This window comes from Bufo gargarizans, unplaced genomic scaffold (genome assembly GCF_014858855.1).
Source record: "Bufo gargarizans isolate SCDJY-AF-19 unplaced genomic scaffold, ASM1485885v1 original_scaffold_1950_pilon, whole genome shotgun sequence".
NCBI lineage: Eukaryota > Metazoa > Chordata > Amphibia > Anura > Bufonidae > Bufo > Bufo gargarizans.
This window is the reverse complement of record NW_025334579.1, coordinates 178,373-202,778: the sequence shown is the minus strand read 5'-3', so window position 1 is coordinate 202,778 and position 24,406 is coordinate 178,373. Positions and strand designations below refer to the sequence as shown.

At 44.8% G+C, this 24,406-nt stretch overlaps 1 protein-coding gene across 1 annotated transcript in view; it reads left to right on the top strand.

The window, feature by feature from the left end:
- Positions 1–24,406, top strand: part of LOC122923805 (myosin-IIIa-like) — a gene marked incomplete at its 5' end in the record, with an annotated part of 178,509 nt that overhangs the window by 21,235 nt on the left and 132,868 nt on the right. The window contains 5 exons of the mRNA XM_044274649.1: positions 76–278; positions 1,768–1,866; positions 1,969–2,083; positions 5,436–5,562; positions 18,587–18,797. Of these exons, the coding sequence (XP_044130584.1) occupies positions 76–278; positions 1,768–1,866; positions 1,969–2,083; positions 5,436–5,562; positions 18,587–18,797 (755 nt within the window). The remainder of the gene's footprint in view (positions 1–75; positions 279–1,767; positions 1,867–1,968; positions 2,084–5,435; positions 5,563–18,586; positions 18,798–24,406) is intronic.

Below are 24,406 nucleotides of genomic sequence, written 5' to 3'. Positions count from 1 at the left end.
AGGGTTCAAAAAGCAGAATGTACAAGCAGATTTCAAAAGCTAAGATAAGGTTGTAATGCCTTTTTACCTTTCTAGGCAAACAACAGAACGTTGCAGGAGAAGATCTTGCAGGTCAATAATCTGGTAGAAGCCTTCGGAAATGCATGCACAATCATTAATGAAAACTCAAGTCGCTTTGGGAAATACTTAGAAATGAAATTCACCAAAAATGGAACTGTTGTAGCAGCCCAGATTTCTGAATACCTCCTGGAAAAATCCAGAGTAGTCCACCAGGCAATGTAAGTTCTTATAGTCTTGATTCCTAGTCATTTACCTAGTTAACTTGGCAGGATTTTAAATTAACTCTGTGATTTCCTGAGATCAAACCATAATCCTTAAAAAGTTTATCCTATGACTAATGAAAAAATTGAAAATAAGAGAGCATATAGCACATGACAATCTCTTTCTAACAAAGCTAGAACCAGCCCTGTACCTCACATGGATCCAGAGATCTCCCCAATCATTGCTCTGCTAGATTTTATATCAAGGTGACAGCTCAGGGGGAGTGTCTTTTCTGCTGCAGCTCAGGGGGCGTGTCCATAGTGTCTTTTCTGCTGCAGCTCAGGGGGCGTGTCCATGCTCTTCCCATCACAGCTCAGGAGGCAGTTGGAGGATGGAACTGAGCATGTTCGGCCATTTCAGTGACCTGGACAAAGAAATAATAAAAAAACAGCAGGTGGCTCTCTACAGATATATTTCAGTGAATACCTTGTACCTCACATATTAGTACACTGTTGGTTATACTACATACAGTACCTGTGTCTACTACATCAAGTATACTGTATACTAGATGCAGGGTGTATGTGTGTGTATATATATAAATATATATATATGGCTTGACAAAGGCTCCATGGAGTGAGCTGAAACGTTGCTGTTACCACATGGGTTAATAAAATACCCTTTTTTTCACAAATACTTGAGTGCTGCCTTGGCCTTTTTTGCATATATATATATATATATATATATATATTTATTTAGTATATAGGGCAGTGTACTGATGTGACAAGTAGAAAGTATAAGTATACAAATGAAGAGAAAGGAGGAGGACCTCCTCTTACCACTCCATTCCAGGCTTAGTGGAGAGCTCATCGTGCAGGTCTTCTCCATGCTGTTGGGGGTTGAAGGACCTGTGATGATGCTCTGTGCAGTTCCTTTACTAGATGTAAAGGACCTGTGGTGATGATAATGTCATCACAGGTCCCAGCAGATCTCCCCCCCCCCCCCCACACTTTCTCTAAGGGTCATGTGAGCATCCCTCTTCTTCCTCCCTAGTGCTTTTGTCCTGCCAACATGTGCAGTAAAAGGGTGCTACATGCCTTTTTACTGGATTTGTCCGAAACTAACCTGAAAAGGTTTGGATTCGTCTGTCATCTGAAGAATTGAATGGTTCGTAATCAACACTGTTAGATACGAACTGGTTCACACATCTTTACTATGACATTTGTCAATTGACTCCCATTCACTTCAACTGCCATAAAGCTCACACACCCTACTACACTTTCTATACAGACAATACAGGAAACGAGTGTGTGCCTCCAATATGGCTGTCCCATGAATTTTTTTTTTTATCAAACAGTAAATGACTACATTGGTTTAAAAAAGAACAAATTTATTATTTCTCTTCTACCACCTGCCATCTCATTAATGAAACCAAAAATAAAACACATCAGACGTTCCCTTTAATAACTCAATTGTTGTTGTTTTTTCTTCACATTTCGTTCTTTTCAGAGGAGAAAAGAATTTCCACATTTTCTATTACATTTACGCCGGATTGTCAGAAAAAAAGAAACTTGTACATTATAAATTGCCAGAAAACAAGCCTCCCAGGTAATATAAAAGATAAGAGAAACATGTTATAACGCCAGTGATGGCGAGTTATTACTTTTTCGCTCTCATATAATTGCTAATCATTTATCGCTCACATTTCAGATACCTACAAAATGAGCATATTAAAATGGTACAAGATTTTATGAATAATACATTCTACAAAACTCAGTTTGACTTAATTGAGCAGTGTTTCAAAGTGATAGGTTTTACGCTGGAGGTGAGTGCTAGCCTCTCCTTTGTCCCTTTTATTTTACTAATCTATTGTACATATTCATAAGTATCTCCAAATTGAATTACATTTGTTTCCGCTGCTTTCGTGTTTTCCCCCTTTCTAATGGCCAGTATGCTTTGGGGCTTTGTAAACTATGCCCCATGTTCAAAATGTGATTCATTTAGGAGCAATATTACATTTAGAAGGATTGTTAACTTTTTATTCATTGAAATATTATGTTTGCTTTCACAACTGCTTCTTGGCATTGAGCAATATTGTTTAGATGTCCTGATGCATTTCCCCTGGTTGTGTCCAGTTAAAACTAATTGATAACTGAGTTTGATCATCTGGTTGCTTGAGTAAACAATGGAACAATGGATCTGGAAAGCTGGGCACACTTCTCTGATAACTGTGGTCGGAAGGACCACCCCCATACATATGCGTTTTTGGCTGAGAGAAGTTAGCTGCTGCCAGAGAACAAAGGGTCGGGTGTATTAAAATTATAGGTGGTTTGTCACCAGAAAATTCACTGATAACTGGGCACAATGTCTTGTAGGGCTAGCTCAGCTGAATGTAATTATATTTTTCATCCAGTAATCAGCTGCTTCTTTCTGGAGAAAAAGGTACTTTTAATCCATAGGCTAATAAGCAGTTAAGTGCACCAAGGGCGGGCACAAGCTACTCTGTGCAACGTTGCTCCTCATGCATCATCTTCAACCCTTTCTCTCTCCTCCTTGATTGATAGGACCAGGTTCTTGCATAGTCATCTTGCCTTTCCCTGTAAGTAAAAGAGAAGAATGGGCTGGCAGAGTAAGCAGGAGGAGCAAGGGCCCGCCCTATGTGCACTTAACTGCTTATTTGCATATGGGTTCAAATACATTTTTTAAAAGTATAATCCAAAGGTGAGGGTTAAATGACAGCAGAGCCCTTCAAAATCCCCAAAATCAAAGACACTCAATGTATGGGGGTGGAATAGCATGTACAAAATAATAAAACTTGACCCGTTACGTTAGTCAATTTAAAAGGCTTATACATTATACATAAAATCATCAAGATATATAATAATGTGAGAACAGGGGTGCACAGCGTTTTGTGGGTGGGGCAACACTGTCAGACTGAACCAACGTATAGGGCCATATATAAGATTTAAAGGGGCATTTACAACTGAAATACTATATTTATGGCATATTGAACATACTGTATATGTCATAAATGTCTAGTTACACTTCCAGGATTCCAATCTAATGGGAGAATACATGAAAAATACATGTGAGCAGCCACAAGACATAGACATACATGTCTGTCACCAGATGGTTGGGGCTGCACAGGATGGTATCAAGGGCCACAGGTTGTGCACCCCAGTGAAGAATATTATGTTTGGGTCAATCCAACCAATATGTGCCATTGGCAGTCTCAATATCATAGTCAATATGTGTACCCTCAAAGTGGAGTGTAAGCCCTACTACCAACTATTCAATCAGTGTTTTTTCATAATACAATTTCTCCCTGGGGGTAGCCTCAAACTGTTCAAGCAGTACTTATTCATAAAGGAAAACTAATTTGCATACCTTTTGGTTTCTTCAAAAGAAAAGAACACTAAGACTATCTGATGCCAGAAGGAAGATATGATAATTTGCATATATTTTTGCCTGAAACGCAGAGCAGTGTTGGCTGGACTACAATACTCCTCATGCATACTAGGTGGTCACTTTAAAGGGCTTCTGTCAGCCCACTAAACCGTTTTTTGTTTTTTTTGGTTAATAATAATCCCTACACTGCAAGCTCCCTGTACATATGCTAAATATTCATTTTTGTTCAGTAGAGTTTGTTAAAAATCAAGTTTTATAATATGTAAATTACCTTGCTACCAGCAAGTAGGGCAGCTACTTGCTGGTAGCAGCCGCATCCTCCTCTCATCATGACGCCCCCTCCGCCGTTTGATTGACAGGGCCAGGGAACGGGTTCGTTCTCTGCTGGCCCTGTTTGAATTCAAAATATCGCGCCTGCGCCGTACCTGTCTTTAATCGGTGCAGGCGCACTGAGAGGCGGCCGCTCTCCCGGCCGCTCCATCCTCAATGCGCCTGCGCCGGGTGTAGATGTGACGTCATCGGCGCAGGCGCACTGAGAGGCGGCCGCTCTGTCGGCCGTTCCATCCTCAATGCGCCTGCGCTGATGACGTCACATCTACACCCGGCGCAGGCGCATTGAGGATGGAGCGGCCGAGAGAGCCTCTCAGTGCGCCTGCGCCGATTAAAGACAGGTACGGCGCAGGCGCGATATTTGCTGGTAGGGCGGCTACTTGCTGGTAGCAAGGTAATTTACATATTATAAAACTTGATTTTTAACAAAATCTACTGAACAAAAATGAATATTTAGCATATGTACAGGGAGCTTGCAGTGTAGGGATTAATATTAACCAAAAAAAAAAAAAAAACGGTTTAGTGGGCTGACAGAAGCCCTTTAATGAGAAAGAGCACATCCAGGACCCTGACCAAGGCCAGTTAGCAAATCAGGGCACTTTTCTCTTGAGACGCTCAGTATTTTTTGTTCTTTTGGAAGGAGAACTGACTTGCATATCTTTTTTCCAATGGAATATGACTTGTGTTTTTCTGTCTTTGGCCTCATGCACACGGCTGTGTTCCGCAGCCGAGAGCGGACCGTGGAAACCCGGCCGTGCGCTCATGCTGTCAGGAGCAATCCCGGACGGGTTTCCACGGTCCGCTATCGGCCTCGGAACACGGCCGTGTGCATGAGGCCTTTCTCTGATGTGCCTGAAATGAATCACAAGGATTTATTCAAATCTGAATTTTTGGGGACATTTGGGGCAACTTGATTTTCTCATCCTTTGGTGGTATTAGTCAAACAAAATGTGTAGGGACCACATTATACCAGAGATTATTACCTCTTTTGAAAACACAGATACTGTATCAAGTCCCATTATGGTTATTTTAGGGCCTCCTAAAATAACAGAGAGAGAGGTTCCTGACTTGGAGCAACTTATCTGGGCACCTACTCTGTGATAGGTAGGACTTATAAGGCAATATACCTTGGCAGGGAGTAACGGGCTTAGTTTTTTTCCCCACCCTTTAATCTGGAACCGTGACCAAGATCCAGTAAGAACATTCTATGTACTCTAGCAATCACAAGTTTGGCATACACTTCACTTTAGAGGTACTCATATTGATTACGATATTGAGACTGTGATTCAGTTAACGTTGGCACATAGAAGTTCCAATGTACATAATTACATTTACCTGAATTTTTTACACCATTTCTTATGACTATTGTCAAATATTGCTTTCTCTGTTTAATTCTTATTTTGATGATATAACTTAAGAATTCCATAATTTACTTAAAGGAACTTGGAAGTGTATACAGCATTCTTGCTGCTATTTTGAATGTGGGAAATATAGACTTCACTTCAGTGGCATCAGAACATCAGATAGATAAAAGCAACATCTCCAATCCATCCATACTGGAAAACTGTAAGATTAAATTATGTTAAGTCTTTTTAATGTAAAATATTGCTGCAAACCTGTTGATCGCATGAAGTGTGGTTGGGTCTTCAAGCTTCTCAATGCACAGAGATGTTCTTTACTTTTCCTCTTGGCTCGACACACAGTACTATATTCAGAAATGAGTGACATGAGATGACCAGATGTCCTCTTTTTTTATCAGTTCTACAAAGCATAATTGACTTGGATATTTATTCTCATTATATGGGAAAGATACTTCCAGTATAGTCATTTGTAGGTCAAGGATCCATTTTGTTTTCGTTGCTTTCATTGATATATTCTCAAAAGTCCTCACCAATACTGAAGTTCAGAAGAATGGATCAGTACTTTTCCTGCCCGGCTTCTTTTGTGTTGGCCTTCATGCACATTGCATAAAACTAAACTACTTTACATCTGTGGTCTTTGCTCCTATAGACAAGCTACTATATTTGACATCATGTTTCCCAGGTCTCTCATCCTTGATCTGGTCTGAATGTATGCATCTCTTGTATCTTCCTATTACCATGCAATGTTTCAACTCATAAGATTTGAACTAGGATACACCCCTATTGTCTAATAGGTGAGGGTCCAACCATTGGGACTTGCACCTATCTCCTAAACGGAGCCCTGAAAGTGGGGGAGGAGTTGGCTCGGCTATTTTCATCGCGCCCAGAGAAGTGAATGGGAGCGGTGGCCATGCATGCGTGGTGCACTCCCATTTACTTCTATGGGGAGAGCGCTTGGTGTGGCCAGACCAGAGTCCTCCAGCCACTGTTCCGTTCTTGATATAGGTGCGGGCCCCATCTCATTCTAAAGGATCTAGCATCTTTGCTGTGCAAGGAGATCTCACTGATTGTAGGAGCTGTTTAATGCTTAACTTTTCCTGTGTTGGTGCTACAGGAAGACCAACCACAATGTGTGATCAGCTTATTAGTGGGAAACCCTTCTAAAAAAAAATACAATAATTTTTTAATGCTGAAAGCCACTCATAATTACATTCAACGTTATATTCTACATCCCTATACAGCAATGTCTCCTACTACTATACTTTTACAATCAGTTGTAAAGTTAGAGGTCTTCACTATTGCAATGTTCATTAAGTCCTTTAAAATTCCATTGTTTCTATTTATTTTCAGTGCTTTTGAATCTTCCTTAGTTTTTGGCTAACCTTTTATTCCCTTGTGCAATGATAGCTAATTTGCATAGGTATTTTGGAGTTTCTGGGAAAAATATTTGTAGTACCCCAGACCTGGGGGTACTACAAGTAGTTTATTGTTATGATAAATAACTTAAACCATAAGGAAAACAGAGGCTCACCCTCTTGTTACTCTGGATATGGTGCTCTTGTCAATTTGACTCACCCCGTCAAAATATTCAATTAACTAAATGTATCTATGACAGGCACTCTACATCTGAAACCATTCAGAGGGAATATATCCTGAATGAATAATATTTCCTAACTACATTCATAATAAATAAAACCAGTTCATAAACACAATTAGAACATCAATGGTTAAAGTACATATAAGATGCTTGAATAAGTATAACAACAGTTCACCCTCTTGTCAGTTTGACAATGGTGCTCTGTAGGGATGAGCGAACCCGAACTGTATAGTTCGGGTTCGTACCAAATTTTGGGGTGTTCGTGACACGGACCCGAACCCGAACATTTACGTAAAAGTTCGGGTTCGGCGCTTTCTTGGCGCTTTTTAAAAGGCTGCAAAGCAGCCAATCAACAAGCGTCGTACTACTTGCCCCAAGAGGCCATTACAGCCATGCCTTATATTGGCCTGGCTGTGATTGGCCAGTGCAGCATGTGACCCAGCCTCTATTTAAGCTGGAGTCATGTAGTGCCGCACGCCACTCTGCTCTGATCAGTGTAGGGAGAGGATGCAGCTGCTGCTGTTAGGGCGAGATTAGGCAGTGATTTACTCAGCAAAAACACTTAATGAAGTGATCGGTCTACAGCTGTGAATCATTCAACTTCTGCTAGTTAATTGATCAGTGTTTTTAGGCTGCCCAGAGCGTTTTTCTGTCACTTTTTTTCTGGGGTGATCGGCGGCAGTTTTGAGTCTTGTGGTGCGCCAGCACAAGCTGCCACCAAGTCCATTTAACCATCAATAGTGTGTTGTTTTTTTTTGCTATATCCTACATCAGGGTCTTGGCAGTGCTTGCTATTTTATTGAGGGGTGAAATACAATTGCCAAAATAGCAATACCCTAAATCTGGTGTTTCAGCTGTGGCTAGCCAATTGTAATACTGTCTGCTGTCTGGCAAAGGATATATTTTTGTCTGGGGTGAAATTCAATTGCCAAAATAGCAATACCCTAAATCTGGTGTTCCCGCTGTGGCTGGACAAGTTTTTAGTGTCCGTCAAAGCATAGTTTTTGTTCTGGGTTGAAATTCAATTCCCAAAATAGCAATACCCTAAATCTGTGGTTTCTGCTGTTTCAGGCCAAGTTTAAATCTGTCTGTAAAAGGGTATATTACATTTAAGGTGCAAATTCAAGTGCTGATAGGGTCATCCTCAATAACTTCACACGCTACCGTGCATTTCCAAGTCTAATTCTGTCCGTAAACGTATACCAGTCATCCAGCGCCTAAATAATAGGCCTACAATTTATATTCAGCTAAATCTGTCGTTACTGCTGTGCCTGTATTAGTGTAATACGGTACCTAAAAAGATAGCCAGATAGTGTTAGGTGCCTGTAAAAAAAGGCCTGAATTTGAATTCAATATATTGGGTCAAATAATTTTTTTCTTATTGTTGTGAACGGTAACAAAGAGGAAAACATCTAGTAAGGGACGCGGACATGGTCGTGGTGGTGTTAGTGGACCCTCTGGTTCTGGGAGAGGACGTGGCCGTTCTGCCACAGCCACACGTCCTAGCGAACCAACTACCTCAGGTCCCAGTAGATGCCAGAATTTACAGCGATATTTGGTGGGGCCCAATGCCGTTCTAAGGATGGTAAGGTACAGGCATTAGTAAATTGGGTGGCCGACAGTGGATCCAGCACGTTCACATTATCTCCCACCCAGTCTTCTGCAGAAAGCGCACAGATGGCGCCTGAAAACCAAGCCCATCAGTCTGTCACATCACCCCCATGCATATCAGGGAAACTGTCTGAGCCTCAACTTATGCAGCAGTCTCTTATGCTGTTTGAAGACTCTGCTGGCAGGGTTTCCCAAGAGCATCCACCTAGCCCTTCCCCAGCCGTGGAAGACATAGAATGAACTGACGCACAACCACTTATGTTTCCTGATGATGAGGACATGGGAATACCACCTCAGCACGTCTCTGATGATGAAACACAGGTGCCAACTGCTGAGTCTTTCTGTAGTGTGCAGACTGAACAGGAGGTCAGGGAGGAAGACTGGGTGGAAGACGATGCAGGGGACGATGAGGTCCTAGACCCCACATGGAATGAAGGTTGTGCCACTGACTTTCAGAGGAAGAGGTAGTGGTGAGACCGAGCCAACAGCGTAGCAAAAGAGGGAGCAGTGGGCAAAAGCAGAACACCCACCGCCAAGAGAGTCCGCCTGCTACTGGCCACTGCCATCTGGGACCGAGCACCCCAAAGGCAGCTTCAAGGAGTTCCCTGGCGTGGCAGTTCTTCAAACAATGTGCTGACGACAAGACCCGAGTGGTTTTCACACTGTGCCATCAGAGCCTGAAGCGAGGCATTAACGTTCTGAACCTTAGCACAACCTGCATGACCAGGCACCTGCATGCAAAGCATGAACTGCAGTGGAGTAAACACCTTAAAAACAAGGAACTCACTCAGGCTCCCCCTGCTACCTCTTCTGCTGCTGCCGCCTCGGCCTCTTCTGCTGCTGCCGCCTCGGCCTCTTCCTCCGCCTCTGGAGGAACGTTGGCACCTGCCGCCCAGCAAACAGGGGATGTACCACCAACACCACCACCACCACCTCCGTCACCAAGTGTCTCAACCATGTCACACGCCAGCGTTCAGCTCTCCATCTCACAAACATTTGAGAGAAAGCGTAAATTCCCACCTAGCCACCCTCGATCCCTGGCCCTGAATGCCAGCATTTCTAAACTACTGGCCTATGAAATGCTGTCATTAAGGCTGGTGGACACAGACAGCTTCAAACAGCTCATGTCGCTTGCTGTCCCACAGTATGTTGTTCCCAGCCACCACTACTTCTCCAAGAGAGCCGTGCCTTCCCTGCACAACCAAGTATCCGATAAAATCAAGTGTGCACTGCGCAACGCCATCTGTGGCAAGGTCCACCTAACCACAGATACGTGGACCAGTAAGCACGGCCAGGGACGCTATATCTCCCTAACTGCACACTTGGTAAATGTAGTGGCGGTTGGGCCCCAGGCGGAGAGCTGTTTGGCGCACATCCTTCCGCCGCCAAGGATCGCAGGGCAACATTCTTTGCCTCCTGTAGCCTCCTCCTCCTACTCGGCTTCCTCCTCCTCTTCTTCCACCTGCTCATCCAGTCAGCCACACACCTTCACCACCAACTTCAGCACAGCCCGGGGTAAACGTCAGCAGGCCATTCTGAAACTCATATGTTTGGGGGACAGGCCCCACACCACACAGAAGTTGTGGTGGGGTATTGAACAATAGACCGACGAGTGGTTGCTGCCGGTGAGCCTCAAGCCCGACCTGGTGGTGTGCGATAATGGGCGAAATCTCGTTGCAGCTCTGGGACTAGCCGGTTTGACGCACATCCCTTGCTTGGCGCATGTGCTGAATTTGGTGGTGCAGAAGTTCATTCACAACTACCCCGACATGTCATAGCTGCTGCATAAAGTGCAGGCCGTCTGTGCGCGCTTCCGGCGTTCACATCCTGCCGCTGCTCGCCTGTCTGCGCTACAGCATCACTTCGGCCTTCCCACTCACCGCCTCATATGCGACAAATGTCACAGGGGAACAAGTGGAAGCCCAAGGCGAAGGCAGAGCAGGAGCAAGAGGTCGCCAACGCAGCTGTGTCACGGCCAGCTCCTCTGAGGGCAGGGTTAGCATGGCAGAGATGTGGAAAAGTTTTGTCACCACGCCACAGCTAACTGCACCACCACCTGATACGGAACGTGTTATCAGGAGGCAACATTTCACTAACATGGTGGAACAGTACGTGTGCACACCCCTCCACGTACTGACTGATGGTTCGGCCCCATTCAACTTCTGGGTCTCCAAATTGTCCACGGGGCCAGAGCTAGTCTTTTATGCCTTCGAGGTGCTGGCCTGCCCGGCGGCCAGCGTTTTGTCTGAACGTGTATTCAGCACGGCACGGGGCGTCATTACAGACAAACGCAGCAGCCTGTCTACAGCCAATGTGGACAAGCCGACGTTTATAAAAATGATCCAGGCATGGATCCCACAGGACCTGTCCCTCCTATGTGCAGATTAGACATTTATAACTACCTCCCCTTAACCATATATTATTGTACTCCAGGGCACTTCCTCATTCAATCCTCTTTTTATTTTCATTTTACCATTATATTGCGGGGCAACCCAAAGTTGAATGAACCTCTCCTCTGTCTGGGTGCCGGGGCCTAAATATCTGACAGTGGCCTGTTCCAGTGGTGGGTGACATGAAGCCTGATTCTCTGCTATGACATGAAGCCTGATTCTCTGCTATAGGACCTCTCTCCTCTGTCTGGGTGCTGGGGCCTAAATATCTGACAATGGCCTGTTCCAGTGGTGGGTGACGTGAAGCCTGATTCTCTGCTATGACATGAAGCCTGATTCTCTGCAATTGGACCTCTCCTCTGTCTGGGTACCGGGGCCTAAATATCTGACAGTGGCCCTTTTCCAGTGTTGGGGGGAAATGAAGCATGATTCTCTGCTATGACATGAAGCCTGATTCTCTGCTATGGGACCTCTCTCCTCTGTCTGGGTGACGGGGCCTAAAAACATCTGACAGTGGCCTGTTCCAGTGTTGGGTGACATGAAGCCTGATTCTCTGCTATGACATGAAGCCTGAATCTCTGCTATGGGACCTCTCTCCTCTGTCTGGGTGCCTGGGCCTAAAAATATCTGACAATGGCCTGTTCCAGTGTTGGGTGACATGAAGCATCATTCTCTGCTATGACATGAAGCCTGATTCTCTGCAATGGGACCTCTCTCCTCTGTCTGGGTGCCTGGGCCTAAATATCTGACAATGGCCTGTTCCAGTGGTGGGTGACGTGAAGCCTGATTCTCTGCTATGACATGAAGCCTGAATCTCTGCTATGGGACCTCTCTCCTCTGTCTGGGTGCCTGGGCCTAAAAATATCTGACAATGGCCTGTTCCAGTGTTGGGTGACATGAAGCATCATTCTCTGCTATGACATGAAGCCTGATTCTCTGCAATGGGACCTCTCTCCTCTGTCTGGGTGCCGGGGCCTAAATATCTGACAATGGCCTGTTCCAGTGGTGGGTGACGTGAAGCCTGATTCTCTGCTATGACATGAAGCCTGATTCTCTGCAATGGGACCGCTCTCCTCTGTCTGGGTGCCGGGGCCTAAATGTCTGACAATGGCCTGTTCCAGTGGTGGGTGACGTGAAGCCTGATTCTCTGCTATGACATGAAGCCTGATTCTCTGCAATGGGACCTCTCTCCTCTGTCTGGGTGCCGGGGCCTAAATATCTGACAATGGCCTGTTCCAGTGGTGGGTGACGTGAAGCCTGATTCTCTGCTATGACATGAAGCCTGAATCTCTGCTATGGGACCTCTCTCCTCTGTCTGGGTGCCTGGGCCTAAAAATATCTGACAATGGCCTGTTCCAGTGTTGGGTGACATGAAGCATCATTCTCTGCTATGACATGAAGCCTGATTCTCTGCAATGGGACCTCTCTCCTCTGTCTGGGTGCCGGGCCTAAATATCTGACAATGGCCTGTTCCAGTGGTGGGTGACGTGAAGCCTGATTCTCTGCTATGACATGAAGCCTGATTCTCTGCTATAGGACCTCTCTCCTCTGTCTGGGTGCCGGGGCCTAAAAATATCTGACAATGGCCTGTTCCAGTGGTGGGTGACATGAAGCATGATTCTCTGCTATGACATGAAGCATGATTCTCTGCAATGGACCTCTGTCCTCTGTCTGGGTGCCGGGGCCTAAATATCTGACAATGGCCTGTTCCAGTGGTGGGTGACGTGAAGCCTGATTCTCTGCTATGACATGAAGCCTGATTCTCTGCAATGGGACCGCTCTCCTCTGTCTGGGTGCCGGGGCCTAAATATCTGACAATGGCCTGTTCCAGTGTTGGGTGACATGAAGCATGGTTCTCTGCTATGACATGAAGCCTGATTCTCTGCAATGGGACCTCTCTCCTCTGTTTGGGTGCCGGGGCCTAAAAATATCTGACAATGGCCTGTTCCAGTGGTGGGTGACATGAAGCATGATTCTCTGCTATGACATGAAGCCTGATTCTCTGCAATGGACCTCTGTCCTCTGTCTGGGTGCCGTGGCCTAAATATCTGACAATGGCCTGTTCCAGTGGTGGGTGACTTGAAGCCTGATTCTCTGCTATGAGATGAAGCCTGATTCTCTGCTATGGGACCTCTCTCCTCTGTCTGGGTGCCGGGGCCTAAAAACATCTGAAAGTGGCCTGTTCCAGTGTGGGGTGACATGAAGCCTGCTTCTCTGCTATGACATGAAGCCTGAATCTCTGCTATGGGACCTCTCTCCTCTGTCTGGGTGCCGGGGCCTAAAAATATCTGACAATGGCCTGTTCCAGTGGTGGGTGACATGAAGCATGATTCTCTGCTATGACATGAAGCCTGATTCCCTGCAATGGACCTCTGTCCTCTGTCTGGGTGCCGGGGCCTAAATATCTGACAATGGCCTGTTCCAGTGGTGGGTGACGTGAAGCCTGATTCTCTGCTATGACATGAAGCCTGATTCTCTGCAATGGGACCTCTCTCCTCTGTCTGGGTGCCGGGCCTAAATATCTGACAGTGGCCTGTTCCAGTGTTGGGTGACATGAAGCATGGTTCTCTGCTATGACATGAAGCCTGATTCTCTGCAATGGGACCTCTCTCCTCTGTCTGGGTGCCGGGGCCTAAAAATATCTGACAATGGCCTGTTCCAGTGGTGGGTGACATGAAGCATGATTCTCTGCTATGACATGAAGCCTGATTCTCTGCAATGGACCTCTGTCCTCTGTCTGGGTGCTGGGGCCTAAATATCTGACAATGGCCTGTTCCAGTGGTGGGTGACGTGAAGCCTGATTCTCTGCTATGACATGAAGCCTGATTCTCTGCAATGGGACCTCTCTCCTCTGTCTGGGTGCCGGGGCCTAAAAACATCTGACAGTGGCCTGTTCTAGTGTGGGGTGACATGAAGCCTGATTCTCTGCTATGACATGAAGCCTGAATCTCTGCTATGGGACCTCTCTCTTCTGTCTGGGTGCCGGGGCCTAAAAATATCTGACAATGGCCAGTTCCAGTGTTGGGTGACATGAAGCACCATTCTCTGCTATGACATGAAGCCTGATTCTCTGCAATGGGACCTCTCTCCTCTGTCTGGGTGCCGGGGCCTAAATATCTGACAATGGCCTGTTCCAGTGGTGGGTGACGTGAAGCCTGATTCTCTGCTATGACATGAAGCCTGAATCTCTGCTATGGGACCTCTCTCCTCTGTCTGGGTGCCTGGGCCTAAAAATATCTGACAATGGCCTGTTCCAGTGTTGGGTGACATGAAGCATCATTCTCTGCTATGACATGAAGCCTGATTCTCTGCAATGGGACCTCTCTCCTCTGTCTGGGTGCCTGGGCCTAAATATCTGACAATGGCCTGTTCCAGTGGTGGGTGACGTGAAGCCTGATTCTCTGCTATGACATGAAGCCTGAATCTCTGCTATGGGACCTCTCTCCTCTGTCTGGGTGCCTGGGCCTAAAAATATCTGACAATGGCCAGTTCCAGTGTTGGGTGACATGAAGCATCATTCTCTGCTATGACATGAAGCCTGATTCTCTGCAATGGGACCTCTCTCCTCTGTCTGGGTGCCGGGGCCTAAATATCTGACAATGGCCTGTTCCAGTGGTGGGTGACGTGAAGCCTGATTCTCTGCTATGACATGAAGCCTGATTCTCTGCAATGGGACCTCTCTCCTCTGTCTGGGTGCCGGGGCCTAAATATCTGACAATGGCCTGTTCCAGTGGTGGGTGACGTGAAGCCTGATTCTCTGCTATGACATGAAGCCTGAATCTCTGCTATGGGACCTCTCTCCTCTGTCTGGGTGCCTGGGCCTAAAAATATCTGACAATGGCCTGTTCCAGTGTTGGGTGACATGAAGCATGATTCTCTGCTATGACATGAAGCCTGATTCTCTGCAATGGACCTCTGTCCTCTGTCTGGGTGCCGGGGCCTAAATATCTGACAATGGCCTGTTCCAGTGGTGGGTGACGTGAAGCCTGATTCTCTGCTATGACATGAAGCCTGATTCTCTGCAATGGGACCTCTCTCCTCTGTCTGGGTGCTGGGGCCTAAATATCTGACAGTGGCCTGTTCCAGTGTTGGGTGACGTGAAGCATGGTTCTCTGCTATGACATGAAGCCTGATTCTCTGCAATGGGACCTCTCTCCTCTGTCTGGGTGCCGGGGCCTAAAAATATCTGACAATGGCCTGTTCCAGTGGTGGGTGACATGAAGTATGATTCTCTGCTATGACATGAAGCCTGATTCTCTGCAATGGACCTCTGTCCTCTGTCTGGGTGCCGGGGCCTAAATATCTGACAATGGCCTGTTCCAGTGGTGGGTGACGTGAAGCCTGATTCTCTGCTATGACATGAAGCCTGATTCTCTGCTATGGGACCTCTCTCCTCTGTCTGGGTGCCGGGGCCTAAAAACATCTGACAGTGGCCTGTTCCAGTGTGGGGTGACATGAAGCCTGATTCTCTGCTATGACATGAAGCCTGAATCTCTGCTATGGGACCTCTCTCCTCTGTCTGGGTGCCAGGGCCTAAAAATATCTGACAATGGCCTGTTTCAGTGGTGGGTGACATGAAGCCTGATTCTCTGCTATGACATGAAGCCTGATTCTCTGCTATGGGATCTCTCTCCTCTGTCTGGGTGCCGGGGCCTAAAAATATCTGACAGTGGCCTGTTCCAGTGTTGGGTGACATGAAGCCTGATTCTCTGCTATGACATGAAGCCTGATTCTCTGCAATGGGACCTCTCTCCTTTGTCTGGGTGCCGGGGCCTAAATATCTGATAGTGGCCTGTTCCAGTGGTGGGTGACATGAAGCCTGATTCTCTGCTATGGGATCTCTCTCCAATTGATATTGGTTAATTTTTATTTATTTTATTTTTATTTTTATTCATTTCCCTATACACATTTGTTTGCAGGGGATTTACCTACATTTAACTGCCTTTTGCAGCCCTCTAGCCCTTTCCTGGGCTGTTTTATAGCCTTTTTAGTGCCGAAAAGTTCGGGTCCCTTTTGACTTCAATGGGGTTCGGGGCGAAGTTCGGGTCGAGTTCGGATCCCGAACCCGAACATTTCCGGGAAGTTCGGCCGAACTTCTCGAACCTGAACATCCAGGTGTTCGCTCAACTCTAGTAATTACCCAGAAAGAGCAATTTGCAGATAAGATGCTGATTTGGCTTTAGCCATGTTACAGCTTAGGCTAAGCATTCACTTTGGATAGCATCATTACATCTGCTGTTGTGACAAACAAAACTTTCTTGTCCTTTTGGAAAGAAACTGATTTGCATAATTCTTTCCAGAGAAGTGTTACATGGGGACACACGGTTTTCTTGTCCTTTTGGAAGGAAAACTGGTTTGCACATCTCTTTTTTTTATTTGCCTGAAACCCATCTCAAGAAAGTGGGGATTGTCAGAAGCTAACATTTTTTTTACAATTATTATTCTGGATGAATTCTAAATCGATAGAATTGATTTGCTCATTTCTAACTCCTATACTTGTGCCACCTGACTTTTGTTCATTTCACGGTTTTGATGGCAAGAACAGCTCAGTTTGCAGAAACCTGATGCACACCATTATAAATAATAGGATCTGTCAGGATTCATTGATCTCCATTAGAAAATGGATTCACCATAGCTACGGTATCATGATATGGTAGCGATGGTGCTAGTGTAAGCAGTGCCTGCATGCTTACTTTCATCAACAGTTGGTTTAGGAAGTATTCTAAAGCAGGTTGCCCCAGATTTTCAAACAACTTTAAAACAAACACAAAACAGAAGAAAAATTTATTTTTGTAACGTGAAGACTTGCCAAAGACTTTTTAGCAAACTAAGTAAAAATAAAAATATGCCGTAAACAACAGATGTGCTTCAGCTGCTGAGATGTAATGCATATTAACATAATGAATTCCCATGGAGCTAACGAGGATGGCATTTTGAGTGATCAGTTAAACTATTTCTTGACACGTCATCACATAACAGCTTATAATATAATATATGTATAAAGCAATTTTCGGACAGAACATGCCCATGTGCAACAGCAAACATTTGTAGTGCAGTTTTGACACCCAAGAGACTCAAAGTGTAGTTTTGAAAATCCAGTCACCATGTTGAGGGTCGTGAAGCAAGAGAACCAGTGGCTGCCATGTGGTTGCTCATTATACAACATCTACTATGGTCATTTTTTATAGGAAGTCAATTAACCTATCAGTATGTTTTATGGTGCATGGGAAAAAAAACTGAGAACCCAGAGGAAAGCCACGGGGAGAACATACAAACTTGGTCTTTTTTCTTTGTCATTTTTAAGTTCTATATAGCAGTAAAGGGAAAAGTCACACTATTTCAACCAACTCAAAATTTTTCATTTCTAATGTTCATATATATAAAGTGAACCACCTAAGATCATTCAAAGAGGACTTGGAACTTCTCCTGACATGGTTTACTAACTACTTGCTTGTGATTTTGTGATTTTTGTTTATTATTCCTCCTAGGCGTTTCTGAATGAATTACTAGCAGTTTGCAGTGAAGGTCCATCTGGGTGTTATCAGTTGGGAAGGAAGAGTCCCTGCACAGTCTGGCATGGGCAGCCCTGATTGGATAGTGTCAGACTGTGCAGGTACACCCCCCTTCCCCAACTGGTAATACCCATCTTGACCTGCAATGTGTTATGGTCAGTGAGTGTGAACCCACTGTGCCAACCAACAAATGTGACTTAGTGCTAAACCTAAGGGTATTATCTTGGCGGTCCCCTGGTTTTCACCCTTTAACTCCTATACAGGGATGTGGTCTTCACTGCCATGTGGTTGGCTGCTGACCTACGTAGGTCAGAGACACCGGTGTGTGGCACAAAGGGAATAGGTAAACTCATAGGCAATAACAGGCCGAGGACAGGGTGGACAGAGTTTGTGAGAATCAGTTAAACAGTTCAAAGGTCAGGGCAAGCAGCACAGCATCGGGATCCAGGAATCAGACATGCACAGGCAAACAGATTATAGCTCTTTTACAAGCTCTAGCAAGCCAGAGAGACCTAGCAAGATCTATAGAAACCAATTGTTCAGTCAAGGGGTGGAACAGACAACCCAGTTTACTGTATATAGGTGAGTAGATGAGCTCATTAGTCAAGCAGCTGAACACAGGGGCCAGAAAGGGGAATTAACCCTTGCAATGTTGCAGGGAATAGTTTCTCCAATATACACATAGAAAAACGCCTTGCAGCCAAGCTAAGGCCTACAGCGTGGGACATAGAAGTCTGACAGCCAGACAGAAGAGAATGAAGTTTGTCAGGTTTAGCTTCATCCAATAGCTGCAGTTCACTAAAGCTATTGACTGTCAAATTCTTTACACAGGGGCCCACTCACTAAATTTGATCTGGCCTTGAACAACCCAACTGTACAGTATACTTCCTGCTATGAGATCTACTCCCTTCTATCCTGATCCACATCTACTGTATGAATGTTGTTCAGCAGTCATGGTTTCGCTGCGGTATCTTATTATCCCAGGCTAATCTCAGAACAATTAAAACTCTATATACAAACTGCCGAAATACTGGCCGTATATATAATGGGAGGATGGGCATAGTTGCCTAAAATATCACTAATTGTTCTACTTTGTGTTTTTTTTTTTTTTTATCTTAGCTGCCTCCTTGCTCTGTATACAACCTGATGAACTGCAAGATGCGCTCACTTCCCATTGTGTGGTCACTCGCGGAGAAACCATAATTCGTCAGAATACTGTGGAGAAAGCCGCTGATGTTAGAGATGCTATGTCCAAAGCATTATATGGCCGGCTTTTTAGCTGGATTGTAAACCGAATCAATGCTTTATTGAAACCAACCAATGAATTAAGGTGTGGACTTCATTTTTATGTATTTGAATTTCATATTATTTGATACATTTTAGATATACAGCAACATTCAGTCCAGAGATATGAAGAGTAACTTAAATATGTAGCAACGGTGAATGTAATATACTATATTAGGGACATATGTTCATTTATTATCAGATACCTGTATATAAAGTCTCTCAACCTAAGGAGAATCTGTCCTCAATATTCTTCTGAACACAGAGGATGGTGGAAAACTGTATGATGCAGCAGCTTCTCAGCCTGTCTCTGGTCTCCCTATCTCAGCCTCTCTATCCTTCTCCTAGCCTTACTTCCCTATCCCAGCCTCTCAATCCTTCTCCTAGCCTTACTTCCCTTCCCTATCCCAGCCTCTCCATCCTTCTCCTAGCCTTACTTCCCTTCCCTATCCCAGCCTCTCCATCCTTCTCCTAGCCTTACTTCCCTTCCCTATCTCAGCCTCTCCATCCTTCTCCTAGCCTTACTTCTCTTCCCTATCCCAGCCTCTCAATCCTTCTCCTAGCCTTACTTCCCTTCCCTATCCCAGCCTCTCCATCCTTCTCCTAGCCTTACTTTCCTAAATAAATATATAACAAAGTTTAGGCTACTTTCACACCTGTGCTTTCCATTTCCGCTATTGAGATCCATCATAGGATCTCAAAAGCAGAGGAAAACGCTTCAGTTTTGTCCCCATTCATTGTCAATGGGGACAAAACTGAACTGAACGGAGTCCACCAGAATGCATTCCATTCGGTTTAATTGCGTTCCCATGACGCACACAAAAGCGCTGCAAGCAGAGTTTTTGCATGCGTCATGGGATAATAATCAAGATAGATCCATCATGAAACACAATGTAAGTCAATGGTGACGGATTAGTTTTTTGCAGACATGAAAATAATCAGATTGCGCGCCCATTGACTTATAATGGATTTAGTGACGGATCCGTCCTGTTCATTTGGGAGATAATACAACCGGATCCGTTCGGTTGTATTATATACCGGATGTGTTTTTGCTGAACCCATGACGGATCCAGCAAAAACGCTGATGTGAAAGCGGCCTTACTAAGACTAATATAAGCCTGCAGTTTATCTGCTAAATGCTGGCGGCAGCATTCCTCTCTATCTTCCCTGTGTGTCTCTGGTTAGCACTGGAAGGATAGCAAGAGGAGTGTGATTGCTGTGTTCAGTGCTGAATAAAAGTGTATAATGTTTCTGTTTACTTGTTATTAGTGATGAGCGGCATAGGCAATATTCGTTTTTTGTAATATTTTGCGACTTCTTCGCATAATATTCGCAATAAATTAGCAAATTCTAGAATTCGTCATCTCCAGTCATTATTTTCGTGATTGGGCAAATTAGCACTAATGATCCGCATATTTTTTGTGCAATACATGCAACTTCACATTTTATCAGGTCTGAGTAGATATTACTGATTGGGGCACTAAGTATTGTTGTGACATCACAGCTCTATGTCTGTAGCATGTCTGTATGGACAGCAGAGAAACAATAATTCCTATCACACTACCTAACACCCTGCACTGGAACCTATCAGCTACACTATATCACTATATAACCTACACTGACTATCTCCCACTAACTATCTGTATTATATATATGAGCTAACTATCTATCTAATGTAATTGGATAAGAAATAGGATCCAGATGAAAGCACAGAGCACAGCAATGTCACTGCTCTCTCTCTCAGAACTGCATAAAACATCAGAAAATGGCTGCTGGGGAGGTTCTTATATAGTAAGGGGTAGGCAACTTTTCTATTGGTTGCTAGGGATGTTGCTAAGCTCAGACAAAGATATTGCAGCCTTCTCATTGACCCACAAGCAAGAAGGGAGGTTACTGATGAATATATAGCACTATATTCTACATCAAGTGCCAATATTCTCGATAAAAATTTGCTATCAGAATATTCGCGATCAACACTACTTATTATCAGCGCTGCAGCCCAGCTCCTCTACCTATCTCCCCAGCACAAACCAGAGACCCACTGGGAAGATTGAGGGCGATGCTGTCAGATAAACTGCAGGATCCCATTAGTCTTAGTAAGCTCCGTTACACAGGGTTGTGGTACAGTAAGAAGGCAGAGGCTGGGACAGGAGATCAGAGGCAGGCTGAGAAGCTTCTGCATCATACAGTTATCCAGCATCTTCAGCTTTTAGCAGAATGCTGAAGATGGATTTTTCTTAGCAATGCTCAGTAGAGGATTACTAGAAGGAGACATTACATATAGTTTTATGATAAAAATGAAATTATTGAATTTCCCTAATAAAGTGTATTACAAAAAATGCTTACTGTCAATACTTTCTGTTCCTATACATTACTACACTGGGAAGTCCTGTCAGTGACTGACAGGCTTTAATGGCTGCGTATACAGACATAGCTGTCAATCACTAAGTAGGAATGCCTAGTGGATTCCTAAGAGTAGAACGAGCAGGAATGTTATCAAAGAAATTAAATGTTATACTGAACCCTTTACCACAAAAATATATATCAATCGGCTCAGCTCCTATGTTAAAACATGCTGCCTACACATCAGTTACCATGTTCTATTTCAAGTAGGACTTTAATAATGCCACAATATGCCAAAACATGAGTGTGTACTCTATGGAGCAAGATGACCAACTTTGAAACAAAACTTGATTTGTCAAATGTGTGTCACAAGATGTCTATGTTATATGTGTATATGTGTGGCCACCCAGTGGTTGTGACGTGAGTTGCAGAGTATTGATGGTTTTGCTAGCATGTTGAATCTGAATCCACTTAGGAATTGCTAGAAATTTGCAATAAAAGTCCAACTGAGTGTTATCAGTGGGGATTGTCCCTGCACAGTCTGACACTGGCTGCCCTAATTGGATAGTGTCAGACTGCGCGGGGACACCCCCAAACTGGTAACACAATTGTGGACCTTCATTGAAAACTGCTAGTGTTACAGAGACAACCCGTGGCTACTGCTGCTTTACTCGCTGGTCCTGGGTTTCTGCATCCCAGCGTGGACCCCTCTCCATGCTCTTGTCATCCACACAGGCTGTGGCCTGCTTGCCAGCAAGGCTTCTTCTTCTTTGACTGTAGGACGTTCTCACTCTTCCCACATTATAAAGGGCCAGCGGGCACATACTAATTGTCACCAAAGGCTGGCAACCCTGAGGTATATAAGGCACCTTTCCCTGTGGGAAGGTGCCTGAGAAATATTTGCAATAGCATGCTAACTCCTGCAAATGTGTGTTGTCTCTGTTGTCCAAACTTTCAGCCTGTTTGCTGGATTCTGAACCCCCACTGCCTGATCTGACCTGAGCTGTGCCTGACCTCCATATTGACCCATTGCTGCCTGCCCTGACCTTGGACTGTTTACCATATAGCACATACTCTTCCTTCCCTGACCTCAGCCTGTCCCTGACTGCGATTTTGCCTGACCCCTTGGTGCTTTGTATCATTGTCTCTGACCCATGTGGGTCAGCTGCCAATCCTACAAAGTGAAGTCCAGATTCCTGTACAGGGGTTAAATGGTGAAAAGTAGCAGTAATTCATTCATAACTTCTAGCAGTAATAATAAAGAAGTGAGTAATAAGAGTAGATGCTCCAGAATTGTTATTGCATGGGGTATGCAAGTAGTTGCTAAGACAGAGGTGACAGCTCCTCTTTAAGGCTACTTTCACACTTGCGGCAGAGGAATCCGGCAGGCAGTTCCGTCGCCGGAACTGCCTGCCGGATTCGGCAAAACGTATGCCAACTGATTAAATTTTAAGACTGATCAGGATCCTGATCCGTCTTACAAATGCATTGCAAGAACGGATCCATTTGTGCGTTTGTCATACGGACAAACGGATCTGTTTTGATGGTTTTTTCACATTTTTACCGGTCTGCGCATGCGCAGACCGGAAGGACGGATCTGGCATTCCGATATTTTGAATAATACATTTTCCTATGGAAAAAAATGCCGGATCTGGCATTAAGGCAAGTCTTAGTTTTTTTCGCCGGAGATAAAACCGTAGCATGCTGCGGTTTTATCTTTTGCCTGATCAGTCAAAAAGACTGAACTGAAGACATCCTGATGCATCCTGAACGGATTGCTCTCCATTCAGAATGCATAGGGATAAAACTGATCAGTTATTTTCCGGTATAGAGCCCCTAGGACGGAACTTTATGCCGTAAAATTAAAACGCAAGTGTGAAAGTACCCTAACGCTGGGTTCAGACCTGAGCGTACTGAAAGGAGCGCTCTGTATGCGCGATTGTACGGGTGTTTGCAATCGCGCATACAGAGACAAGCGAACGCCCATTGTCACGCGTTCCCGCTGAAGTCTATGTACGGGAACGCGCGACAAGACGCCCCAAAGAAGCTCCTGTACTTCTTAGGGCATCGGGCGTTTTACAGCGCGATCGTACGCGCTGTAAAACGCTCAGGTGAGAACCATTCCCATAGGGAATCATTGGTTCTTGCCTGTTGAGCGTTTTACAGCGCGTAGGAACGCGCTTGTAAAACGCTCAGGTCTGAACCCAGCCTTACTCATCCCTAGCTCTTTAGGGCAAAGGGACCATTCACAGAGCATTGTTGATTAGGTGGTGCTGCTAATTTGTTGGCCAGGGAAGTAAAACTTTCAGAGCTGAGAAAGTTCTACATTTCAGGCCGTTACAGCAACTTTAGGGTCCATTCACACATCCACGAATCCACGGATCCGCAAAACACGGACAGCGGCAATGTGCGTTCCGCATTTTGCGGACCGCACATTGACGGCACTAAGAGAATATGCCTATTCTTGTCCGCTATTGCGAACAAGAATAGGACATGTTTTATTTTTTTCAGGATTGGAATTGCGGACCCGGAAGTGCGGGTCCGCAATTCTGGATCGGGGCTGCACGTCGTGCGGCCCCATAGAAATGTATGGGTCCGCAATTCCGTTCCGCAAAATGTGGAATGGAATTGCGGATGTGTGAATGGAACCTTAAGGTGTGAGAACATAAATCCAACAAGTATTACAGGACGGTCCGCAGCAGAACTCTGAGGCTGACACTTGGATTTCTGGATTGGATATGCAGTGGATGGCACGGAGTATCTGTATATTGTCGATTAACACCAATGAATGAAGATTTTCTAAGTAGAATTCCTGGAAATAGGGTTTCTATGCTTATTATTTCTGAAGATGATTTTTTTCTGCAGCGCTAACAAAAGTCCACCCAAATTTTCCCTAAGCATGTGAATGGGGTTAGAAAATCCCTATTCACATGAATTGAATGTCAGGCAAAGAATGCATAATACACCCTAAAACAAAACTCCCTATATCTCATCTTCCTAGACAGTTGTGAGTTTGACATGGAGCGAGGGGAATATTGAGATTAACTACGACCACATTAAAGTTTTAGGTTTCTGAGGAGTTACACCTTAGATGGGGTTTGATTAAATACAACATTTTAAAAAGTTGCTTACAGTATTTCCAGAACAGCGCTACTTTTGTCCAGGGGCTGTGCTTGGTATCCCAGTCCAGGTCCATGTTTGTCAAAACTCAAAAATCCCCTTTAAGAAAACAACTCCCAAACTTTTGGTATGGCACTTAACTGAAGATTCACACTTTCTTTGTCAGATAGTTGCTCCGAATCAGTTCTCCAG